At 38.0% G+C, this 26,169-nt stretch overlaps 1 protein-coding gene across 19 annotated transcripts in view; it reads left to right on the forward strand.

Moving 5' to 3' along the window:
* Positions 1–26,169, forward strand: part of LOC105196571 (plasma membrane calcium-transporting ATPase 3) — a 109,595-nt gene that overhangs the window by 29,363 nt on the left and 54,063 nt on the right. For 17 of the 19 annotated variants that reach the window (XR_003269009.2, XR_003269010.2, XR_003269013.2 and 14 more), the window contains 5 exons: positions 23,475–23,756; positions 23,923–24,120; positions 24,359–24,588; positions 24,745–24,880; positions 25,010–25,144. Coding sequence is in view for 16 of the 19 variants with exons in the window: in XM_039448837.1 (XP_039304771.1) it covers positions 23,600–23,756; positions 23,923–24,120; positions 24,359–24,588; positions 24,745–24,880; positions 25,010–25,144 (856 nt within the window). In the remaining 3 variants the exon portion in view is untranslated. Of the gene's footprint in view, positions 1–21,953; positions 22,202–22,651; positions 23,249–23,474; positions 23,757–23,922; positions 24,121–24,358; positions 24,589–24,744; positions 24,881–25,009; positions 25,145–26,169 lie in introns of those variants that run through there. The other 2 variants (XM_039448842.1, XM_039448843.1) reach the window with 2 other exon arrangements.

Consider the following 26,169-nt stretch of genomic DNA (forward strand, 5'->3'; position numbering starts at 1 on the left):
GCACCATTAAAATTAAGAACGGGAATTCTGGGGCACCCTGTGTACAAATGGCGCACGAATGGGTGCGCCAGTTCGAGGTAAAGAGAGACAGAGGAGAGAAGAGAGTCAGAACGTGTGCACGAAGATACCGCGACGCTATTTTTAATCACGAGCGAGCCTGCTAAATGGAATTACTTTGTCTTTTGCCGTTCCGCGAAATGCATCCACAATGCCGTTAACACGCGCGGTAAAAGCCCGACGACATTTTTACGGGACATTTATACGCTCGAGATTCCGCAGGATCGAAGAGCACAGTCAATTCGCAGTAATTCCACTCGTATATGAGTTGGATATTCTGAAGAATACTTCGCCCTCGTATTCGTTATCTCGTCTCGGACGATTTATAAAGTTCTACGGAAACGTTTGACGTCACGTATTTCTTGATTACTTGTACGCTGTAAAAAAAATTGTGTTTGATTTAATTTAATACCATTTCACATGTATTAATCTTATCCCGCAAATTTTTCCATTAATTTAACACACGATGAATTTATTGGAAAGTAACACAAACATTAAAGTGGTAAAAGATTAACACAAAAGTATAACACTCGAATACAATTTGAAGACAAATTGTGTATATTTCTTTTGTGAAATTAATATTTATACACTGAGAAAAAGTTGTTAACAAAATTAATCAATTTAATTGAATTTCTTCAAGTATTTACGTATTTAAGTTAAATACATATTATATGTAGTTAAGTTAAATATAGAGGTGCTTAGTATTGAATATACTGAAGTATTCTATGTATTTAATATAAATACTTTTGAATTGAAAAGGATTTGATCAAGTTGAAAAATTTAATCAAGTTAATAACTTTTTCTCAGTGTAATACATGAATTTTTATCCATTTATCTTAGAGAGAGAATTTATGGTCCAAAATTACATTATTTTTATGTTATTTGATTACGTGTCCATAAATTATGTTGTTTCAAAATTAAACGGATATTAATTTATCACAAAGTATTCAACGCAATCAAATTACGTTAAATTAATACTTGGGTATGTTAAAAATTCAACGCAGAAAGTTTAACAAGGATTAATTTTAACACAAGCAATATTTTCTTGAGTACATGCATACGTTGTTCCAATTAAGCTCGGGGAAATTCCCCTTCCTGGTATCTGTTGTCATTCTTCAAGTGACTGTTTTCGAAAATAGTCGAACAATTTCAAAATATCTATAGATACGCGGCGTCTATGCGTTCTTATCGATTCACATTTTCTAGGAAATTTTAAAATATCTTTCTACATGAAGAATCTCTTTCAGGAAAATTGCTCTCGCGCACAGAGAAAAATTCATAATAGTGACAACTGTACAAGTTTTATTTGTAGAATTAATGTACATAGTGCATTAAATTATTGCAACTAAAGTTTTAGTTTTAAATAGTGATCAAATAAATTTTATAGTTATAATTACTAAATGTGCAGTTGTTTAGACCATACAATTATTTTTATACAACCGTCCATACAGCACAAAACTTGCAACAATATTGTTGCAACGTTGCAGCAATGTTGCAACAATATTTCTGCAGCCTTCTGTGCTGTATGGGCGTAAGCAAATGGTTCGTTAAACGTAACAAGATTTTTGTGGTATCACTAGCTACAAAATTTATTTGATCACTATTTAACAAAACGTTTGGTTGATATTTCTCTCGGTGTAAACAACCGGAATAACTATGATAGTAGTGCAGCAGTGATGCGTGGCTCAATGTGCTAGAAAAGAGAACGACGGATTCCGAGTCGGCTTAATTTTTCCGTCGCCTGCATTTGTATTACTATTTCCCATGTAGTTTATCCAATAATTTTACAGCAAATGTTTAATATTACTATATTTTCCTAGTTCGTATAACGCATTATTATTTTCACTACAACTTTTGTAACACATAGTTGAGGTTATTTGTTCGCAACTTTATATAGTTGCTGGTACGATTTTGTTTTTTCCTCCGAGTGTAAAGCCCGCGTATGACACACGCGGTGAAGGTCTTCTGTTTAATCCAACGAATTAAACGTGTGTCACTCGGGATACCACTACCTCTCCTTCGATCGGGGAATGACGTAATGGCCTAATTAAGATTTAGGCAACGTCTCTGAAAACGTCAAATTGAATTCCTCGGTTCGACACGGTCGCCGGTAATTCGCTCTCGCGCTTCGATCTCTTTCCAGGAAATAATCTCATAATACGCGCATATAGTTATAACTCACGCTTGCATCTCCTTGTATCACTCTCCCAATCTCAAGTATCTCAATTACACGCAGCGTGCGTTCGTATTATATACGGTTTTCCGTATTTGACGTCAGCAGACGCAGCCGAAATATCTCTCGAGGGATCTCGCGAGATGGGAGCGGGCGAAACGGTGACGGGGGTGGGAACACAAGGGGAAGGGGGGGGGTTGAGGAAGAGATGAGAAGAGGGATGGGATGGGATAATGCAGTTTTGTCTGGACACTTTCTCTGTCTCGCTCGTTACGACTCTTTTACCGACTTCGCTTCCCTCTTCCCTTCTCCCCTATCGACATGATAAAATTGTGCTATTTCCACGAGAAGCTTATATCATTATGGGAGCAATCACCGTTCCGAGAAGGGGGGGGGGGTGACGAGCGGATAAAATGAAATCGTTTCTTCTCTGAATACGTTTTGCAGGACGAACGGGTAAAGAAAGATAGTGGGGCAAGGGGCGGGAGGGGGGGAGGGGAGGCATGACTGCGCAGCCCTGATCATTATCCTGAAACGATCCTGGCAAACGACGTCGTGACGTGCGAAGATCCGCGCGAGATTGATTAAATTTACGTTGCTAACGGCCGATCTCGCCCTTTGTCCTAATTTTCCGAACTTCACTTCCGGATGGAGGAAGCGAAGTGAATTGAAGGATCACAAAATCGCGAGGAAGGAATAGAAAGAGAAGGGAGGGCGTACTCTTCGCGTGGTTTGTTTATTGGAAAAAAAAAAAAAAAACAAGCGGATTGAGAAGACTCTCGGTCCCCAGTACGCGTTTCGACCTTGCGTCTGCGCAAACGGCAAAATTCCGCGGAAACACGCGGCGGGGCCCGACGCAGCCTTCCGGGAGAGACTTCCGCGCGCGCGTGACGGCTATCGGTCATCAACAGGGGGGTTGGCGAAACAATTTTCCGCAATACCGCACACCGCACACGCGAATTTTCCGACGGGGCCGACAAACACCGCAGAGTCCGGCACCGCAGAATCCGATAGCTACGCGAGAGCTATGCCCCCATACCGCTCGTACACGTTGTGTCTCTCGGCACGCAAAAGAGGCGCGCCGCCGATGCGTGTATTATTGGCGATTACGTTACACGTGCGCGCACGGCGAGGCCGAGGAGGCCAGCAGGGAGGAGCGGGCTTCACCCTTGGCTGGCGAACGCACGCGTGCGTTGACCAGCGAAACGATGCGTCGACGCAGTTAGCGCACGCTGCTGCGGGAAGACGAGATAAAGATGGGTGGACGGAGTAAACAGATAGACAAGGAGAGGTATGTGTGCGGAGAGAAATATTTGGAGAAATAGAACGAACGTTTAGTTAAATAGTGATCAAGGAATTTTATAGTTATAACTAAATGTGTATGTTGCGCTTTGGCCAAATAATTGTTTTTACCCAACCTGTAACCAAATGGTTTGTTAAATGTAACTAAGTTTTTGATACTAGTAACTACAAAATTCATTTGATCCGCTATTTAACTGAACATTTGATTGATATTTCTTTCGGTATAATAGTTGTACCTACATACACTGAAAAAAAGAGTTTGGTAATAGCTACCAAATTTTGAGTAAAATACTGCTAATTAAATATTTGGTTAATATAATTAAAAATAATTTTACTTTTCTGAATATTTATCAAATTTAGTAATATTTTTAATAAATAAAGGAAAGTAAAATTATTGTTGGTTATATTAACCAAATTTTTAATTGGCATATATTATTTCACTCAACATTTGGTAGTTATTATCTATTAAACTTTTTTTTTTTAGTGTAGGTCTCCTCAAGCAGCACTCTCCTATTTCTCGGAAACTAAACGTTACACTTTATTAATACTGCATTGATATAAGTTTGGTAATAATAATCCATGCTCTGAAATAATTTCAAATAAATGTTTGACTAATGTAACCAGCTATTTTGTGATATTTAGTAATTAAATTAATAATAAAAACATAATAGCAATCAATCGATTACTAAATATTGCTTAATATTTGGTATTTCGAATTGACTTAATATTTAATTTATAACTAACATTGGATTAAAATATTTAATTGAAACTATTTCATCGGTAACTATCATCTGTAGGCTTGATTATTATCACTAAATTTTTTCAGTGAAATAAAAGCATGCTATACTTAGATAATTAAAGGAGGAAAAACTCACATTCCCGTATTCGTGACTTTTCTAGATAAAATCTACTGAAAACAAATTCTTCAAAAGCAGAAACAAAATTTGCACAATTTTCTTTCGCAAATTGCATATGTATAAATACAGAGAGCGTAAGAGAAACATAAACAGAGTTATGAAAATAAATAATTGAATTAGCAGAGGAAGGTCGCGGATACCGACGTACTATTTTGTTTTTGGATTATATTTTTTAGACAAAGACTTAAAATAGAAATTCAAATTTCACAAGAAGATCAAAATAAACGAGCAAGTAATACTTACTAGTAAGTAATAGTTACTTGCTCGTTTATTTCGACCTTCTTGTGAAATGTAAATTTGTATCACACGAGCCTTAATCTTATCGTATTGATTAGAAATATAATAGAAACTTTAGAAACATAAATATAAACTACGAAGTGCCTTCTATCAGACGTATAGCAGCTTTTATAACATCGTTATGAACTGTACAATAATTATTTCGTAAGCAAAAATAAGCCGCAGCTCATAAAATTCCCAGCTAGTAGATATAAGATATAAATGACAATAAGACGTCATTCGAACGTCATTTGACGTCACCTTGATTGTTAGGGTAGTAAGCAGTAATGCTACATTTTTCTTTTCGTACTCTTTCACATGAGTCATATGTACAAAATACTTATAAGTTAATGTATACGAGGATTCTTAGAAGACTTTCACGCTTCGATGTAAAACTTTTTTTTGTCGATTTATACAAGCACCTTGTGCTATTTCCCAGGATGCAACGTGTACGCGATAATACAAAGATTAAGTTAGGCTACTAATTTAATAAATAGATTCTCATAATGCTGTGCTTCTTATTGTATCTTATACAGTTTGTACTATCTTATAGTCTATCTTATCGATTGGTATGCTGGTTTACTGCACCCTGATTTTATGTTCAAAACTGCATTATGAGAAAAATAAAAAAATAAAGAAAAGTATAAATAAAACAGTTTTAGGACGCTATAAACATGTAAAATATTATCAATAATGTATTCTCAGTAATGTACAATACCATCGTTTAAATTGTGTGATTTGCAAAAAAAATCGCGCATATTTTATTCGCGCCATTGTAAAATTTGTCTTTAGCAGATAAAAAAAGTTTGGTAATAATGATCAAACTTTGGTGAAATAATTTCAATTAAATGTTCAGTTAATATAATCAAATATTCAGTAATTACAGTGATCAAACATAATCGGTTACTAAAGGTTATCAAAGAGTTACCAAATGTTATTAAACATTTGATTATATTATTCGAACACTTGATGGAAATTATTTCACCAAAGCTTAGTGACCAGCTAAATTATTATTACCAAACTTTTTTTCAATATAGAAGAAAAGCCACGAATATATAAAAATTATTTTTTACTTTTCAATTATCTAAGTAGATCATATTAAGTATTACAATAATAAAACATAAGATTTTAGTTTCTGCACTGAGAGAAAAAATATCTTAAAACAAAAAATCATTTACTTGATAAGTCCTGATAGCTTATTTATTTACGGTCAAGTAAAAATTTCTTAATTAAAATATTTACATAAATAAAATAAAGAAATATTTTAATTAAGTAATTTTTTGGCAGTTCTAGAAAATATTTACTGTTAGATTATTTTTATAAAATCATTGCTTAAATGTAAAAATACAAAATTATATACTTAAAGAAATACGTGTCTGTTTAAAAGTATATATTTTTACTTAAATAAAACAAACAAATGCTCGCATCAAAATATATAATTTTAAAAAAATGTATTTTTTTTTTTTAAAGAATGTTTTCTCTCTTTGTAAGAAATAACCACTTCAAGAGATCTATGTCGGTATTAGCGACTTTCCTCTAGATGTTTATTTTATTTAAATAAGACTATTACGAGTTATTAAACTTTGCGTTCTCGCTTACGGAGAAATCAGTAAACTTTTCATTTTAATCGGGATCGATTAGAATACTTCTCGCTGGAACTTTCGAGGCTTCTGTCTGGAAGTCCCGGGAGAGTGCCAGATATATCCGGAAGAAGATTCTAGTCTCCGAAAACTTGGGAAATTGTCATCTCCGAGAGCCGAAAAGTCAGCGAGAACTTTTTCGTTTTTTATTTTTATCGCTTCGAATAAAAAAGAAGTGTTTTCATTTGGGATAATCGATCGGGGTCAAGAGTCACAGGGGAGAGGGGGAGGGAGCAGCAGTCAAGAATAAATCGTCGGATTTCCGCGAGGAGGGCAAGAAAAAAAAACGTTTCCCGTTCGTTCTGTAAAATAATATCCCTACCTACCCCGAAAACATACCTAAGAAACGCGATGCGAGATGCTGAAACATTGAAACGTCGTAAAGCGGTATTTCGCGGCGAGAGGTACGTATGTACCTCGTATTATAACGACCGTCTCTGGAGAGATCGCGCGCACGGCTCCGAGTACGCACACGCATTCCTGCGTGCGTGTCGTGGAGGCTGGGCGATTACACGACACGGCGGAAGTGTTTCGACGGACGCGGCATCCGCCAGTCCCGTATGGAGTCGCGGAAAGGCCGGATCGGTCGTCGGAGATACACGTAACAAAACGCGTTCCGTCCGAGTTCCGCTCGTTCGCGTGTGCGGTTCGACAGGCCGGGTAAGCGCGATCGATATAGGGCCGGGCCCGCCTGATGAAACATAAAGATATCGTACGCAAGAATTAAATAAATAAATAAAGAGAGAGAGAGAGAGAGAAAGATCAGGTAGCGTGCACGACCGGGCGGCCTGGTGCGTGACGCTTTATCGTGCGTGTCACCGAACAAGTGGCTGTCACACGCGATACATTTCGGCTACGCACCGCGATAACTGCCGAGATAATCTCCCCCGCGGCGCTCTCTCCCGGCATTACCCTAATCTCCCTGACCTTTTGAGCGAAGTGAATTAAGTGGATTAACGGTTCAAGGGAATCGCAGTAATCTCCGTGACTCAATTTGGACCGGGGCATCGGAGCAGATTGCTTTAATGAGAAGCGCTCACCCGCGCGCAAAGTCCATTGATACGCGGCTCGTGTTACGGGGCGCAAATATTTTCGTTCACGCCGCCCGTGTCCCGTCACTTATTGCCTCATTGCGTATCGCATTTTACTACTTTTCCCGATACCCGGTGTCGTATTTCATCGTTTTCCGCGCGGCCGCGAGGCGCAATTTTCGACAACTTGGCGCCCCGCCGAGGACCTCGATTACCGTGACGCGATATTGTTAACGAAGAATATCGTCCGCGAAGGTGAATATTGCGAAAGCGTTCCGGCGGAGCGCAGCAGCGCGCGCTTGTGTATAATAAAAGTCGCGGGTTTCGCGCGAGGAGTGAAAAACGGCAGGGTCGAGGAAGCCGAAATCGACTCCGCCCGACACATTCGTGCGATCGTAGTTTAAATAAGCCGGAAGAATCCACAAACGCTCGCGCGAGGAGCAGCTCGCCGTCGTATCCGCCTGAATGACGTCACGTGTGGCGCGTAGAAAACTCTCGGCACGGTTAATTATATACACACGAAGAGACCCGCTCGTAATGAGTTCGTCTACGCACAAGCTCGGTCCATCTTATCTCGCGAGTTGCGCGATGACATCGAGCGAAAGATCGCGGGAAACGCGCGCTCCGCGCGGCGAGAGATCGATGCTTGGGAGGAGGGAGAGGGGGGGGGGAGAGGAAAAGGCCAGACTCTTTTATCATCGCGAGAAGTCGCACGGAAATTCTGCGATGACGACTTCGCGTTTTTCGAAGGCTGCGCATAATTAGCGGGAACGTAATTGAAGTGTCGTATTCGTTGCGCGGCTCCGCAACGCGCGGGGTCTACACGTAATGGACTGAGGGAAAAAAATTTTCAACGTTCGACTGAATTTTCCAACTCGATTGAATTTCGCGTCGTCTTCGACTTGGACTCTTGCTCTTGTGGATTCTGCCAATTCACGATGATATTTATCACTGTGAAACTAAATATTATGTCTCTCACATGGCTTTTTTTTCACTATTTAGTTTTTAATTTCGGTTATCATTGGTTTGTTATGGCTGACGAAGGCTCAGTGTAGTGCGAAACGCGTTCGGAGTTGCGTCTTATATTTATATTAATATTTATTTCACATCATTTCTTCACAGAATTTTCTCTCCACATTAATTTCGTTAAATTTATGCTTAGTTTTTCGTAATAAATGTATTGATTTACTTTACCGTTTAATTTGCTCGTTTCATGACCTTTGTCATTTACCTTCTTATTGTCGCTTAAATTTATTCAAATCAAGTATTTAAATTAAATTAAATATATAGATGCTTAAACTGAAGAAATTTAATTTAACTTAAATACATAAATGCTTGAATTGAAGAAATTTCAGTCAGGTTAACAATTTTTTTTCCTCAGTGTACACGCGACTTTGTCATGGCAGAAAAAAATGTGTGAATCAGTGACTTTGCGCATCGCGCGCGCGCGCGCGCGCGCACTTGTGATAATTTCCGTTATTGTAGTAGGTGGAGATCAAGCCGGAGTGGGTGGTAATTAGAGTGATTCCTTAACCCGCCTCGGAATTTCATTCTGCGTTATGCAAGGAGATGCGGAAACGAAAAAAATAGAGAGAATGTTGAATGTCGTTGGTTGAACTCGCGATCTTTGTTGCCGAACGAAAATAACGTGTATTTACGTAGGTAGATAACGTCAGCAAAAGACAATTATTTTTGCAAAAAAAAATGTATAGAAGAAGAGGTGATAGTACGCCCTTTTACATTTTGCACCATAACTTTGTTACTAATCAATATTTTAAATTGAAAACTTAACGATTATACGTTCGCCAATGTGTTGTTCGATCGATTGCGGAACTTGTACTCGTACAAACTTATGAAATATTTATTACTTAGAACGTTAATTATAAAACTGTGACGACATGGCGTAATGGGTCGAAGAGGGACATGAGTTGTAATGTGACTCCTCCCTCGCAAAAAAAGATTTAAAAATTGATTTGTTTAAAAGACGCAATATTCTGCTGTACAATTATTCAACATAATTTATTCGAAATAAAGAGAAAATATTGCGGAATGTATGCAAATGTACGGTACGTACATACACAAAGTTTGCTGCACATAGATTGCGGTACAGAAAATCTATGATACTTGTAATGTAAACCATAATATTAGTAGTAGAACTATAATAAATTCTTACTGAATAAGAGACTGTATTGGGCCTGTTAGCACGTTTAAAGGCTTACATCAGCAAAATTCCTTCCTATTGATTAACTTTGCATAATTCGAAATGCTCAAAGAAAACATTAAAGAAGCACTCAGGTATAAATTGTATTCGCGTAGCAATATACCTAAGTTTAAAACGAATGAGGAAATGTATACAGCGATGCATTAACGTCACTGTAGAACAATAGGCTACTAAACATATGATTCCAAGTAATTCCACGAAATTCATTAGAATTTGTCACCTAATGACAGAGACTATGGTCATAATAATGCCACGTTTTCCTCTACGCTGATGTATACGGCGGCGATAATTACACAGTTCGACAAAAAATAATTTTATTTGCACACCAAAGTAAAATTGCTTAGGTTATTCTCTAAATTCTTTTAAACGTCGAATCCGGTTTCCAAATTGCTCCACCCGTCATAATTTTGAGAAATTTGCAATTAAAGTTGCAAAAAGAACTATTTTCGTAACTATGATGTAACTATGAATGATACTGAGAAAAAAAAGTGTTAACTTGATTGAATTTCTTCAGTCCAAGCGTTTAATTTAAATTTAAATATGTATAATTATATGCACTTGAGTTAAATATACAAATGCTTGAGCTAAAGTTCAAGTATTTTATGTATTTAAGTCAAATACGTAAGTATCCTAAATAATTCAACTAAAAAAAAATTTAATTAAATTGACAAATTTACTCAAGTTAATAACTTTCTTTCTCAGTGTAGTACAGCTGATAAAAGTCAAATTAGGTTTAAATTTCAGCAAAAAATTATAAATGAGGATTTTTCACATATCCCATATTTAACTTTTTTGTAGTTCAATCGAGGATTTGACGATCCAAAGGTGAATTTTCAACTTTGAATTATTCTGCCTCAACTTTGGATACACACAAAAAAAAAGTGAAAATCGTTTCGAACAATTGTGAAATCGTATTCTGAAAGTTTATCGGAATTTTTTCAAATTTTATAGAATCCAAAAATTTTCAAAAACACTATTAGACCCGGTAACCCAGTTGGATTGGGAAAGTAGCAAAAAACGTTGTAGCTGACACAAAAAATTTCTTTTTATGATTGAAAGTCTTAACGACATATTTAACTTTAATTGCAATTAACGTCGTATATCGTAGTTACAATATAAGTATGTGAAAACTCTTTTCTGCAACTTAAATTGCAAATTTCTCAATACTGTGACGTGATGGAGCAATTTAGAAACCGGATTCGTATTCAGCGTTCCAAAAAACTGCAAAAGACAACTAGTCTCTGGTTCCGCTTATTTTTTCGTCGGCTCGTGTTATTGGCATAAATAGTCAAGTAGTGGTATAACAAATGTGACATAAAATGCTCATATATTCCACCTTCTCAAAATCACGTAGACGAAAAAAAATATATATTCATGATTCTCTCTCTCTTTCTCTCCAATTTAGATATTAACATATTCAACAGAAACCTCTTTAAAAGTTAAATAAAAACAGTGATGCAATCAAGGCCTAGCGAATGGTAGGAGCGTGAATGATGCATCGGGACAGCCTTCTGTCGTTCATCGCAATCACCGCACCGCACCGCGCCGTCGTTGCAATTTTGTACTGTACACCCATCGCGCGAGTATTCGAAAAGATCGTCGATTACGACGAGAGCAACCGGGCAAACCCGTCGAAAATTTCGACGAGCAGTCGCCAGCCACCTCGTTCGAGCCCCGCTATTTGTTTCTATTGTTGGGAAATTGTTTAAAACGTGCAGTCGTTACGAGCGGTCATTAAATAGCACATAGCTCGAACACGGTTGATTGAAGCACGCTGCCAGTCCGCGCGCGTTTCGAGGAACGATCCGAACGATCGGCGTGCGCGCGCGCGCGCCGAGGCTGAAAATTATTTCTCGTAAATTTGTTATTGGATCGATAACACGGGCAAATTATTCTCCGATTACGCCATCCATTTGTAATGTAACGCGCTACAAATTTAGAGTTTACATCATCCGCCGCCTTTTAAACGTTGGCGATTAAACGCGTGCTGCGCGAGTTTTTCTTTCTTTCCACATGACTCGCCAGCCAGCACATGCGGGAACGCGGCGGTGAAAGTGTGAACAAATACACGCGTCGTTCTCGTGGATAATATTGTTGTTCGCTTAACGACCGTATCGCGAATGCGACGAATGTTAGCGGCGCGTTTAGCGTCGTTTCTATCGATTCGGCCGTCAGCCGCCGGCGAGTTCGCCGGATACGAACGCTTACGAGGGGCGTCGTGAATATTTATTTACATACCATTTCCTCCCCCCCCCTCCCTCACCCTCCAGCGTTTCCCTCGCGGAGCGTGCCGCGCGAGCATTAAGGGACGAGCTCCGATTTTGATAAGGAAGATAGCGATCGTACATGCGTGTGGCGTGTAGATCGGAATTCCGCGCGCGCGAAACGCGTATTTGCGTAGGACGCTCTTTTATGATTCATGAATCATTCCTCGTTGATTTCTTCTATCTGCCTCTCGCGCAGCGCGCGTGTCCGATGACTAGTTGTGACACGACGCTATTTATTCCGCGTCCGCGTGGAACGCGCCTCAGCTCCGGCCCTCCTTCGTGTTCTGGCAGGTGAGAGTCACGTTATTTTTTTTGGCGGCCCAGTGATTGATTGATCAACGGATTCGCGAAACTCGTTTATAACTTCTTTTTTAAAGTTCTTCAGCGAAATGAACGTTCTTCGCCGTATAGTAATGCACAGGTTAATAAACGAGCTTGCTCGGGTGTAAATAATTTATATTTGTGAATTAGTACTAACAACGAGGTCGGAACATTTCGACCTTGAATATTCTTAAGTAAAGGAAGTATCATGAAATTACCTTAAGATGTTCAAAATTACCGTTGAGGTAAGTGGCTCAATTATGTGTAGTGATAGTGCGCCAATCATACTAGAAGTTCGACCTTAATGCTTTTTTTAAATGTATAAATATTATTACATAATTGTGCCTCTTATTTACATTTAATTACATTTATTTATTTATACTCAATTGCACGTATTATTTTACTTGAAGAAACTACTTGAGAAGTTTACTTATTGGAATAATATTTCATTTCCAAGTAAAACTTCGAGTAAAACAATCTTTTAATTAAACAAGTATTTAACTTTCCGTGGTCCAATCGGGAATTTGAAAACAAATTTTCAATTCTTCTTCCGCAAATTTGAACGCGTACAAAAAAAAAACGTGAAAAACGGATTAAACAATTGTAGAATCGTACTTTGGAATATTGGAAGTGTACTAGAATTTTTTTCACATATTTAGAGCCCAAAAACTTTCAAAAACACTACCAGACACCAATGTCCCAGTTGGACTAGGGAAAGCGGTGAGAAAAAATTTAGAGAGTTAAGATCGGATTTCCAGTACATCAGACACTATCGGTAATTGAGCTATGTAACTTATATTAGAAAATTTGTTGATCAATTACTTATTAGGGGATAGGAAATAATATGAACATCTGAGAAATACGTTAGTATTTTATTAATAAGATTGGCCCATCTCATTTGTGTTTAATATAGATTTTATTCTTTTTTTTTCTGCAAACAGTTACCAGTGCAGTGTTAGGGGAGAGTTGCCAAATGCGTACCACTTAAGCTATTATTTGTTATACTTTGATGCTGTTTTGGATGCAAATCAAAGTTCAGAATTGTAGCTCGATGTTTTAACCATTTATTATTACATGTTGAACTTTTCAGTAATAACAAAATAATTTGTTATATGCTTTTCTGTAATATGCTGCAAATTGGATGTGGAAAACCAATCGCCTAAAAAAAACATATTTGCGGTCTTTTAAATCGTATCTTCTTCGAAAATGTCGAATTTAGTAATTTGACATTTTCGAAGAAGATACGATTTAAAAGACCGCAAATATGTTACATTAAAGTAATTAAAAATATAAAAAATCATTAACAAATGTTTATTTTATTAATTTATCAAAAAAGCAATCGAATATTCGATAATTAATGAATAACAATGATGAAAAGATGAGAACACCGAAACAAAATTGACTTGAATTTATTTTTGTAATTGACATATTTTTATTCATAACAATTACTAGTTTTATTATTATCATTTATCAATCTTATTATTCATCAGTATTATTATTCATTTCTTTATATAATAATAAAATTTATAATGGTACGAATTAGGAAACTTGATAGAGTTTATAAAAATATTAAAATGTTTACAATAATTGTAAATATGTACAGTTAATGAAAATATCCTACAACAAGCCTTCTTTTGTGAAAATACAATTGCACAATTACGTTATTATCAATTATATAAGTAACATGAAAAATTTACATCAGATGTATCTGGTTTTCTAAAATGCTGATGGCATGCACGAAACAAAATAAAACTTGTTACATTTTTATCTACATTACTTATTTCTTATTTAGTTTTTATTTCTGTCACTAAATAATGAAAGGAATTCATTGAAAGGTGCTTTGCTAGTATAACAGAGAATAATACAATACTCCACTGATGACTGCTCAAGCATTGTGTATGACTTTGTTCCAAAGATAGAATTTGTATTAAAAGCAAACGGCACATTTTAACTTTCTCTCTCATAAATAAAGACCAGTAGTGCATTTCCTGGGTGTTCATATTACTTTGTTCCCTGTATTACTCATAATCTTCTGTATTATTCATCTAGGCTTATCGAGATCAATTTGACACAGTTTCTGTCGAGAAACTGCTGGAAATCCTTCGTTATCTACGTCTTTGGGCGGGTAATATAAACCAGAGTTAGGGGATTTCCTTCAAATTTGAATTTTATTATTGCCACGGGGGATTTTTGGGAGAGTAAAAGTACCGTGGATCTTTATGTATTCCCCCCTTAAAGATTCCCTTGAACTTTCCATCCGCAAAAAATTCCCCGTGGTACCAACAAAATTTAGGGGAAAGTCGCCCAACTAGGCAACTCTGTTTAGAAACTTGCAACGTTTTACAACTTTTAATGGCGAAGAAAGATGAATGACGAATTGGATTTGACGATGAAATGAAAACGGGATACACGAGGTCCGGGGCAAGATTCTTCGCACGCGCGCGTTTCGGAGTTGCCTTTAAATACATGTCGTCCTCGCATTAATATTCGCGAAATGCGTACTTCCACGCTTCGGCGAGCGTCGAATTTCCGGGCGGTCTTACGGGTCTGACGTTTGACAGGGGCATTTCTCATCTTACGACGGGGTGCAGTTAATAAAAAGGAACGGCATCGCGCCCTGGATGGGATTAACGTTACGTGACGGTGCGGTACGCGGGTGAATAATGACAGCGGCTCATGCAAAAGCGATTAAACTCGTTTAGCTAAGAGCCGTCTGAGCGGATAATAAAATCGCGCGGGGTCTAATTCGATGAACGTGCGTAAGCGGTGACATCATTTCGCGACCTCCGTCCCACCCTCTCTGCCTCCTCCCTCCCCCCGCCTTACCTCCCGCCGCGCTCTACGGACGCATTAATGACGATACGCTCCCGTGGCCGCGGTCACTCGGCGCTGAAACAGCGCCAGCGACGACCGACCGGTCCTACACCCGGGCGATCGTTCTCTAGCTCCAGTAGCGCGGAATGCCATCGGACTCGCACCGCCGCCGTCGCCGCCGCCGTCGTCCTCGTCGTAATACGCGCGCATTCCATGCGCGAGAGTCAACCGGGCGACCCCAGCGACCTTCTCGTTTCTCGCCGATCAGCAGATTTCGTATTTATAGCATTGTGTGCGGGCAAGACACGCACACGTGCGAAGAAAGAGAGAGAGAGAGAGAAAGGACGCGGGGCGTCGTCGGATGATCGAATCGGACACGCAAGAGACCTTCGCGCTCGCGCGACGATGGAGACACGATGAGTTATATTTTTCACGTGCAACATGACGAATCGTGTTTTTCACACGGCGTCTGTGAAGCGCGATCGTTATCAATTGCCATTATTATTGCAGTGCAAGGCTGCCGTCAGTATCGATCCCTGATCCGACGACTATTTTCTAATACAGGTACACCCTTACTCGCGACCGACGTCGGGGTTACGTCGGTCGCAAGTCGAATAGCAATATAGCGTTGAATGCACTAAACTGCAGCTATTGTATACGGGTCGTTCAAACTGATACATTATTGGTATTATTTCATATATTATTTATGCAAAATTATTTTATTGCTAAAAACGGTTATAGGACATCTCTATACAGTTGAAAAATCTAATGTTAAATTTAACATGTGTCGCATGTCCCAGACGGTCCATTGAAATTTTTACGCTGATTTAATGAAGAGATGAATATGTTAGAAAGTAACATCAATACCGTGTGAAAAATTAATACAAAATAATGTAATGCTTTGACACAGTTTGGAAACGAAATGTGGATATTTCTTCAGTAAAATTAACATTCATTGTATAACATGTTCACACACACATTTTGTTCATTTATCTTAGACTTGGTGTTTTGAAACTATATTATTTTTATATTATTTGTTTAGTCGTTCACAAATTGTGTTGTTTTAACGCTAAGAGGTGTTAAATATCAATTGAAAATGTTCGAATAATATAATCATGTTATAACACTTGGATATGTTAAAAATTTAACACAAAAATTTTAACGAAAACCGGTATTAACATAAATACAAAATGTTTTCTATTGTGTAGTTGAAAAATCGTTTTTTCTTTAAAACTGTAATTCATAATATATTTGCTATAAAATTAACATTTAAACAGATATAGGCTCAACTTTAATAACGAAACTGTTTAAAAACGAAATTGTATTTTCTTGAAAATGTAACTTTTAACATAATATTCAGTATTATAAAATTAATATTTAATAAATTTAAATCAATTAATTTAATTAATAAAATAATATTAATATTTAATTTAAATCACGGATTACGAGTGAAGCTTAATCAGCTTCATTATAAGCTACTGGTTTATTTTTAGTTAATAACATGCCGGTCCGAAAATTCAAAAGTCGTAAGGATATCTGTATTTTCGATGAATTTTATCCATTTCTATCAAAATAAATCAACTTTTTTCGGCTTAATTTGTTCTTTATCTCTTCCTAATTCTAAGAACTACGCTGAGAGAAGAACAATGTGATTGCAATTATCATAATTTAATTATAACTTGTAGTCATTTTCGGTGCCAACTATATGTAGGCTAATGATAATAGCACAAAACAATTAAAGAGGGTGATCCAATATTTATAGGCAAAGGGAAGCAAAAGACGTACTCGAAGTCACGCTTACCCGACACTCTAAACTCGACTTCTTCTCCCCTCTCGCACGTTTCTAGCAACCCTCGTCAGTTTTAATATGGCGTTTCGAAATTCGCGTGTAATGTAAAAGGATTATAATGTATTTTTGGATCGCATCCACATATATATTTAGAATTGTTTGAACCGATTGTAGCTATTAATTATTATTATTATACATAAATAGTGAGTGAATGTTACAAAATAATCATATTCATTATAATTGTGATTGCATTTACTACATAAATATTTTTACTTTTTTGTTGGCATTATTTTGATATTTTATTATATTAATATTTGAAATTATCAGAATTTATAATTAAATTTTTTTTACTATAGTTAGTAGAATTATAAACTTGGTAAGATTATTATTGCTAACATTACAGCAGTATTAACTATAAAAGTAAAGCTTCTAACTAATAATTATTCCACTGTGCAATTACAGTCACAAATGCTAAACACTTGTCTCTTAGTGTGGAAAGAAAGATAAAAAACAAATTTTATTGGTGTGATTCAAAGCGAAATTCGAGCAAAACTGGGTTTTTACAACGGAAGGTGGAGAGGAGGGGGCACAGCACGAGGTGGCGATGTATTTTGGAAGTATTTCAAGTCACGAGATCGCGCTATAAAAGTCCCCCTAGCGCGGTTTCGCGGCTCAAACGCGCACGGCGAAATGCAATTACGCGAGCCGGGTGTGTGTGCATGTACGCGCGTACGCCCAAATGCCCGGCGCCCGTTTTAATGAAAAGCGACGGAAACGTTTGCGGAACGACGGCGAACGGGAAATTGCTTCTCCTTACGCAATTTCATCGGGATCGATGCAAGAAACTGTCCTTTAGATCGCGGCATCCGGTCGCCCGTCGTAAAGCGACGACACGCGAATTTCTCGACGAAACGCCCGGGACTAAAACTCAGCGGCGAATATAGTGGTCCTGAATTCGAAAAAAAGAACCGGTCGAACGCATTTATTTTTGTATCGTAGAAGAAATGATAAAAGTTGCTTGTTTTTCCAACGTGAAACGCAAAGATTGCTTTTTGCATGAAAAGACAATTTTGCTGAAATACAGATCGGAAGATAATTACGTTGAACCAGTAGAAAATTTATATTAGACGTTTAAGCTCGTTGCTAGAATGTCAAAACTTTTTTGCAGCTGGATTATTACGCTTCAACGGTTTACATAATTATTTTGGTAGTCCAACGTACAATTATTTTCCGATCTGTATCTAGCTTTTTAGACACTATAGTGAAATTGTTCTTTCCGTGTACATAAATTCTCATTTAACATTTTTTTAATTATCCTTAGTTCACTTTCTACGAAGCATAAAGTCTTGAAGTTTTAAAATCTCCCGAAATTTGAAAGGACCAAAATTAAAATCGACCATACGGTGTTCAAGATTATTAAGTTATTAACATGAATAATCCTGTACAAATACACGGAAAGATAATTTGTTGAAAATTCAATTAGGCACGCGTTTAAAAAGAATTTTATTGTCAAAGTAAATATGTAGGACGCTGAAGCGTTATGAGCAATACTGCAAAGTTTTAACATTCTAGCAGCTTGAGTGTCCTACATAATTATTTTCATAATCAATAAAATTATTTTCAGATCTGTATCAAACTAAATTTTTAGATACTTCAGCAAAATTGTTCTTAATATTACTTGTCATATTCGAACATCCTTCATACGTGGATGGTCCAGTAAAATTATTTTCAGATCTGTATCCAGCTAAATTAGATAGTAATTTTTAGCTACTTTAACAAAACCGTTCTTTCCTTATACTGAATGCTATGGAAAATACTCATTAAAATTGCTCGATTTTCAAATTAAATATTTCAAATTATCAATCTAGTTTATCAGAAATTAACTATTAGATGTAATGATAGATATTATATATTTAAAATACAATATTTTATACAATTTCAAAAGTCCCCTTCTCTTTTTTGAAACTTTGACCGCACAGAAAGAACAATTTTGCTGAAATACAAATCTGAAAATAATTACCTTGAACCATTTAAAACATTGCAGGATATTTAACTTGGTTGCTAGAACGTCGAAAACTTTTTGCAGCAGTATCGCTATGCTTGAACGTCTTGCATAATTATTTTGACAATCCAACAGAAAATTATTTCCTAATCTTCCTTAAATTCTTAGATGCTGCAATAAAATTGGTCTTTCGCTGTACTGAGAGTCGATTCTGTATTACATAAGTTGAGTGAAAATGACAAAAGTGAGCAAATTCACTAGCTTTTGACCAATGAAATTACAAATATTCTACTCACTTTTGTAATTTTCACCAAGGTGAATAATATAGAATTGACTCCCTGATCAACTTTTTCGAAATCTAATCCATAGAGCGGTGCGAGCATTCGCTTTTGCGTCCAATCGCTTACCATCGCGTTTCTTTTTCCGTTCTCCCTTTTTTTTCCCTAACTTTTCCTTGCGTTGGTCGTTCGACAGTTGGGACATCTCGACCTCGCGCTCTGCACGTGGTGTTGCGAGAAACCGTTCGAACGCCTTCGCTTCGTCGTCGTAAAAGGAACTCGGCGCGGCCGCTAGTCGCTGATTATCGTCCGGTTCGAAATAGCGCGCCGGGGGCGATGAGGATTACGTGAACCGTCCGCGGGTGAGTTGGACCATCTTGAGCGCGGAGAACGCGTCGCCGCGTCGCGTCGCGACGACGACGCGACGCCCGGCGTCCCGGCGTCCCGACGTCTCCGATCGTCTCGCCGTTGATCTTTCGTCACGACGGACGGAGGGCTTTTACCGAATGGATTAAGTTTCCGTGTACTTCCCCCGATGTGTACTCAGGTCGTCGTTTCTTCTTTAGGATGGGATTAATTTTCATCTCGCAAAGAGGTCCCTCTTCTTTTCCGCCTCGGCCACGCGGTCTTGCTCTTTTCTCCCCGCCTGAGAAAGCCTGAGCGTATATCTTTTATTTTGAACGCCGGAAGCGGCGTCGCGGAAAAGTGCGACCCGAAGTGCCAGACTCGAAGTTTTCGCGTGCATACACGCAGAAAAACATCATTCTCATGCTGAGAAAACCGATTACTCATTTTTAGTTTCCTGCTTTTAAATAACGGTTATCTTTATAAAGAATATTCCCCCTCCTCCTGGTAATAGTCTTAAAATAAATTCATTATTTACTTGAAACAAGTAACATTTACTTAAAATAAACTTCTGCGTGCACAAAAAAATACGTACTTTGATTAAATATTACTTGTTTCAAATATTTTAGAAATTTATATATATCATTTAATAATTTAATACATGTAATTCTAATAATTTGATATTTGAAGAATGTTAAATTAAAATAAAAATTTGATTTATTATTCTGATTTTTCGTCGATAAAATTTTACAATATTCTTCGGAACAGGAATGTAAATTCGTTTTTGAGATATGATAATGAATTTTTCTGAATTATGATGAGTCTGATTTTTGATGAATGTATTTAAAACAATTATGAAGAAAATATTCTTTGTTAAAAATAACTGTTACTAAAAGGAAAAAAAAAGTAAATTATGTAATTGCTCTTCTTAGCAGTAGAATCGATATTTTTTGTGTAATAAGAAGTTTTAGCGAAATAACTGACTTATAATTTCAAGAAAATATTTCTCATTATTACATGATACTAGTGGTAATACGAGCGTTCTGCAAAAATAGATTTGAAAAATTGGTTTTGTTCTAAAAAACACAATGTTTTGTTATAAAATTATTCACAAAATAAAGAGGAAATATTGCAAATTGTATGCAAATGTATGTGCGTAACACAAATGTACACATAACCCTTCAGCATATAGACTGCAGTACTGAAAATCTATGATACATGCAATGTAAACTTCAAATTTGCAATGGAGCTACAATAAACTTATCGAATAACTGCTTCGATCAAATTTCGAAAAAGTGGCCTGTGTTAAGCCTGTTGAGACGTCAGTACACTTAAGAGACTGTACTAGCGTGCTATTGTTTAACTTTGCATAAATTCGAAGTATGTGCAACCGAAAAAAATATTAAATAACAACAATACACTCCAGTGTACACATATTTATGCCAAGTTTGAAAAGAACGAGAAAGCACGTGTGATTAAACGCTAAAATACACCTTGAAAAAGTTCGAAATACTCAAAAAACAAAAATGTCTTATTACAAATGTATGATTATCATTAGAAATCAGAAAGCCGTTATTTCACCGTTATTTTTATTTTTTTTTATAAAGATATGCTAATGACGTCACAATTTTCATAATAATAATGGTGACGCCAGAGAACAGTCACCTTTGACAAGCAACTCATTATGCATTACTCATCGAGACAAAAAGTAACTCGTTAGTTGACTCTTAGACAGTCATGTAACGAATAAAGTATTACAAGTTACTTTTCAATGAGTAACGCATAATGCTAACGAGTTGATCGTCAAAAATTACTATTCCAATCCTGGCCTTACCATTTTACTATCATGAAAAATTGTAACGTCATTACTAAATTATAAAAAAAAAAGTATTACAAAAAGGTAACGGTAAAGAGTAACAACGTTATTTATTGTAACTCGTTACCCATCCCTGGCTATTACGCATTAACACATTAGCGTAATTGCGTGATGGTGGGCTAATAAATATGATTCTATAATATGAAGTAATCATTAGAATTCATCACATAATACCGGAGACATTACGAGTGGCCGTATAATACCACTTTTTCCTCTACTATTTAAATTTTAAATCCTCTGATCCTTTTCAGATAATTGTTTCATAGAAATAACGTTAATATTTTTGTTATCATACAGCAGCTTATTATCAATCGCAAACAGAATGCAGGTTCTTTAATTCAAGACTTTAGACACAAAATTGTTTTTGAGCGTTCCTAAAATAGAAAAGACTTAAAAGTCTAAAACATCTTGAAATTATAAATCAGTCATTCTGCTCATTCTAAAGCGTACGAGTATACATAATGAATCCGCGATTCGAGATAAAAACAGCGGATCCTAGACAAAGAGAGGGGAGGACAGGGACAGAGAAAAAAATGATAGAGAGAGAAAGGAGAGAGAGAGAAAAAGAGACAGAGGAGTTGCGGTCGCGGTCTACTAGAGGGCAACACGAATCGATTATTACTAGATTATTATTTTACTAATAGCTAATTTCACCTAACACTCGCCTCTCTGCGGCGATCGGGAACCTAACTTCACACTGCTCGCTGGATGATACCCACCTGCCTGGCTGCCAGCCGATAAAGCTTCTTCTCCCTGTAACATCACTCACGGGAAATCATGAAATCGTGACGGGGACAGACTTAAAACGTGTGGTCGCCTGGTCGTTTGTTCGCCGATCTCCTCCAAACACGTCGCCTTCCGAATACGTGCACGAGGAGGAAACCATCAGGAGGTAAACGCGCCTCTCCCCCTTCCCTCTCTCTCTCTCTCTCTCTCTCTCTCTCTCTCTCTCTCTCTCTCTCTCTCTCTCTCTCACCGCTCGCTCCCTCTCCGTCCGACGCGCGTCGTTATTTTTAGAGCACTGTGTTTGTATTCCTATCGAGCGAGCGAGTGACAGTCCGTCCCGTTAGCGGTATTTTCCGTTCCGTCAGCGGCCGTGTTTGCGACGTTCGTTTTCACCCCGAGTTGGTTTCACCTCCGGACTCCGGAGTCTGTCCGCGGCAACCTTCACGCCGCCGCCGCCAGCAGCGCCTTCACTCTCGCATCGCACGGCCCGCCTGCCCGCCCGCCTGCCTTTATGTGGCCGAGGCGCGCATAACCTCAATCTCCGAGCGCGGCACGTCGGCGGGGGAGGGAAGAGAGAGAGAGAGGTTTTGCTCCACCTGACGGAGAGGACGGGGCGAGTGCACTCGGCTCTTTAACTCGGGGGAGAGGGTTAACCGACCTCGGGGATTAGCGCGCCGCGCGCGCGCTCGCGCGCTCCGGCGCGCGACCGCCTCGTGATCCCGCTGCTCCGATCTCTCTCGCCGATTCTCTCCGTGGCACGGTACGCGTTCGTTCGGGCGCCGGGTTAAAGGAGTTTGACATTTAGCGCGAAGCGCCAAGCGCGGTAGGGTCGACGTGGTGTACGTGCGCGCGCGCGCGCCTGTGCGAGTGTGTGTGTGTGTGTGTGTGTGTGCCTGTGTATTAGGTACTACCAGCACGGCGAAGCGATGTTGCTCCTTTCGACGTCGCTGCACACCCCCGGAATCAATAATCGCGTTGCATAAGCGACGAGAACGTCCGTCGCGAGCGAGCCGCGTGTGTGCCCCCGTCCTCGTGCCGTCGTCGTCGTCGTCACCGTCATCGTCATCGTCATCGTCGAGCGTTCGTTCGATTTCCCGACACACGCGGCCGCGCGCGTATTGATTCCCGGAGCATCCGCTGATCGAGGAGAGCTGCTGCCTGTTGGTGCACGCACGACCGTCGTGCAATGATGTGCGCTACACGCTCCACGATGGTAGATTCAGCTACTTGATCCTATTCCCTGAGATGTGTCAATAGACAGCTCGTAAACTGTAATTTCCATTAGTTGTAGTGAACTCTGCGATTTAAGTTACAAATGGAAATCAAATGTGTTGACATGTGTACAAATGTAACATGAGACATGTGTTTACATCCATTTAGCACTCATTACCCCCTGTAAGCCTAACGACTGACGAGAGTCTCTCTCTGTTGTGTTTTAGCCGTTGGCCCTCCATTTACTTGGAGGCCAGTGGAGCAGCGACGCCAGAGAATAATACGAGCTGTGGTAGCTTTTTTGGGAACGTAACAGTAGTTGGTCTCGGCCAACGAAGGTAAGCTGGATATCATGGCGACGATAGACGGTCGGCCGGCTCAATATGGTGTCACACTTAAGCAACTCCGCGAGCTCATGGAGGTCCGGGGTCGCGAAGGTGTCAACAAAATCAATGGCTACGGTGGTGTGCAGGAGATTTGTAAAAAGCTGTATACTTCACCCAATGAAGGTAGGTCCATCCTCTGTGTCTCGCTTCATGACAGAGCATTTAGGGACGAGAGACAAGCTTGACAGATCTCTCTCCTAATCTCTGAAGAATTCTATGACCAACTAGTACTACGATATAGAAGAATGTATGGTGAGAAGTACATCGCACTGTCATGATTTCTGCGTAGGGCTTAGTGGGACAGCAATGGACGTGCAACATAGGCGAGAGACATACGGTTCCAATATGATACCTCCAAAACCACCAAAAACATTTTTACAGTTAGTATGGGAAGCATTGCAAGATGTCACGTTAATCATCTTAGAAGTAGCAGCATTGGTTTCATTAGGTCTTAGCTTTTATCATCCTGCTGATGAGGAAAAAAAATGTAAGTACGATGTGTGACATCATGTATTTTATCTATGAGTGGTTTCCACTTAGATAGTGTAGCAAGGAAATTCTATTAGTGGCTTATATTAAAATCTTTTTATGTGTGGTGTACAAAAGTATATGTATATTTTTATTATATTGGTAATATAATAACTGCAGAGAGAAATTGTGCCAATTTTAGGTTTAGAAAGTCTTTAGAGAGATTTTTACAACATGTTCTTTTTATTTATCTCCAGCTGCAAATATAGAAGAGGAGGAAACAAAATACGGTTGGATTGAAGGACTCGCTATATTGATTTCTGTAATTGTGGTGGTCTTAGTGACGGCGTTTAATGATTATTCCAAGGAGAGGCAATTTAGAGGTCTTCAAAGTCGGATAGAGGGAGAACACAAGTTCTCGGTTATACGCCAAGCAGAAGTGAAACAAATTTCCGTGTCAGACATTGTTGTGGGTGACATTTGTCAGGTATATAACACCAGCATTCATTCAGGTTCTTTAAATATAGAACAAAATTTATATACATATAATAATCTGTTAACTTTGCTTGGTATTCTTACATATTAATGTAGTAGAGGAAAGTAAAATGTTTACATTAAATTAGCTGTTTGATATACAATATAGATAAAATATGGAGACCTGTTGCCTGCAGACGGTATTCTTATACAAAGCAACGATCTCAAAGTGGATGAATCCAGTCTGACTGGAGAGTCAGATCATGTAAAGAAAGGGGAATCGTTCGATCCTATGGTACTTTCAGGTGAGCGAGCCTTGATTGAATTATCCTCGTGTTACTAGATTGTGTGTTACGAAAAAAATGATTTTAAATTGTCCGAAGAATCTTTGCGTGGTGAAAAAGTTACCTTGCATATATTGTATTGTTAAAAAGGTACGCACGTGATGGAGGGCTCTGGAAAAATGTTAGTTACTGCAGTAGGTATTAACTCCCAGGCGGGTATTATCTTTACTTTACTGGGCGCTGCTGTTGATCAACAGGAGCAAGAAATCAAGAAAATGAAGAAAGGTATGTGCAATCGTTATTTCCGGTCGATATAACTTTGAATGACTATACATTTATATACAGATGTTACTAAATTCTTGGAGTAATCTTTTTTACATTTATATATATCTATTACGTGTCTCTTGAAATTCTATTAGATTGTGTTAGATTAATTTCGAAATCAATATTCTATATTCTTTTCACTCTGATGATTTAGTACACCTGTCTATCTCTGTCTCTCTCTCTACTAGCAACTTCTGAATCATTCAATAAACTCTATTGAAAAGCCTATATTGAAAAGTCAATAAATGAATATGTTACGACCGTGTTCATAGTACAATACAAGTGGCTCGAATAGCGAGTAGAATTCACCGCGATTTGCTTCGAATAGAAGTTGTTAGTATTCTACTGTATCCTCGCATGATATTTACGAAATGTTTCAAAATGAGTGTAGACGAATCGCAGTGGACGCATGGTTTTGACGTGAATTGGTGTGATAATTTTTTATTACGGATTTTACAGATAGTCATTTCTTTTATTCCTTGTTTTTTTTTTATTTATCCTCGACATTGCATTTGCAACACCTACAGATGGATTTCTGTATTTTTTATTAACTCATTAACTAATTGGCGATAGAGAACCTGTGTTTTGATCCGTTAACGTTTCGAGGACAAACAATTTCTCTTTTTAGAAAGTAGAAAACATTCTCATAAAAAATGCATATTATCTTACAATTCCTCCATTAATAAAAAAATTCTTTTCCATTTAATTATACGCATTCAGTTATACACATGGAACAAAGAATTTCCCAATTCAATTAATTAAACACTGTAGGCAAACAGCAAAATAATATTTGCAAATTATAATTACTTCTTTTCCAACTTATTTTTATTAAAATATTATTTACTTAGTTTTACCATTATGAAGAATAAGGAGTTCTTATCGGTGGAATTTTTTTCACGGTGCCATTATTCGATTATGTCTCTCTCGTAAGTCACTTGTGTTTTTGTCCCACTCTACATAGCTAAAATGTTTCTGCTCTACAATGT

The sequence above is a fragment of the Solenopsis invicta genome, chromosome 4, assembly GCF_016802725.1.
Source record: "Solenopsis invicta isolate M01_SB chromosome 4, UNIL_Sinv_3.0, whole genome shotgun sequence".
Taxonomy (NCBI): Eukaryota; Metazoa; Arthropoda; class Insecta; order Hymenoptera; family Formicidae; genus Solenopsis; species Solenopsis invicta.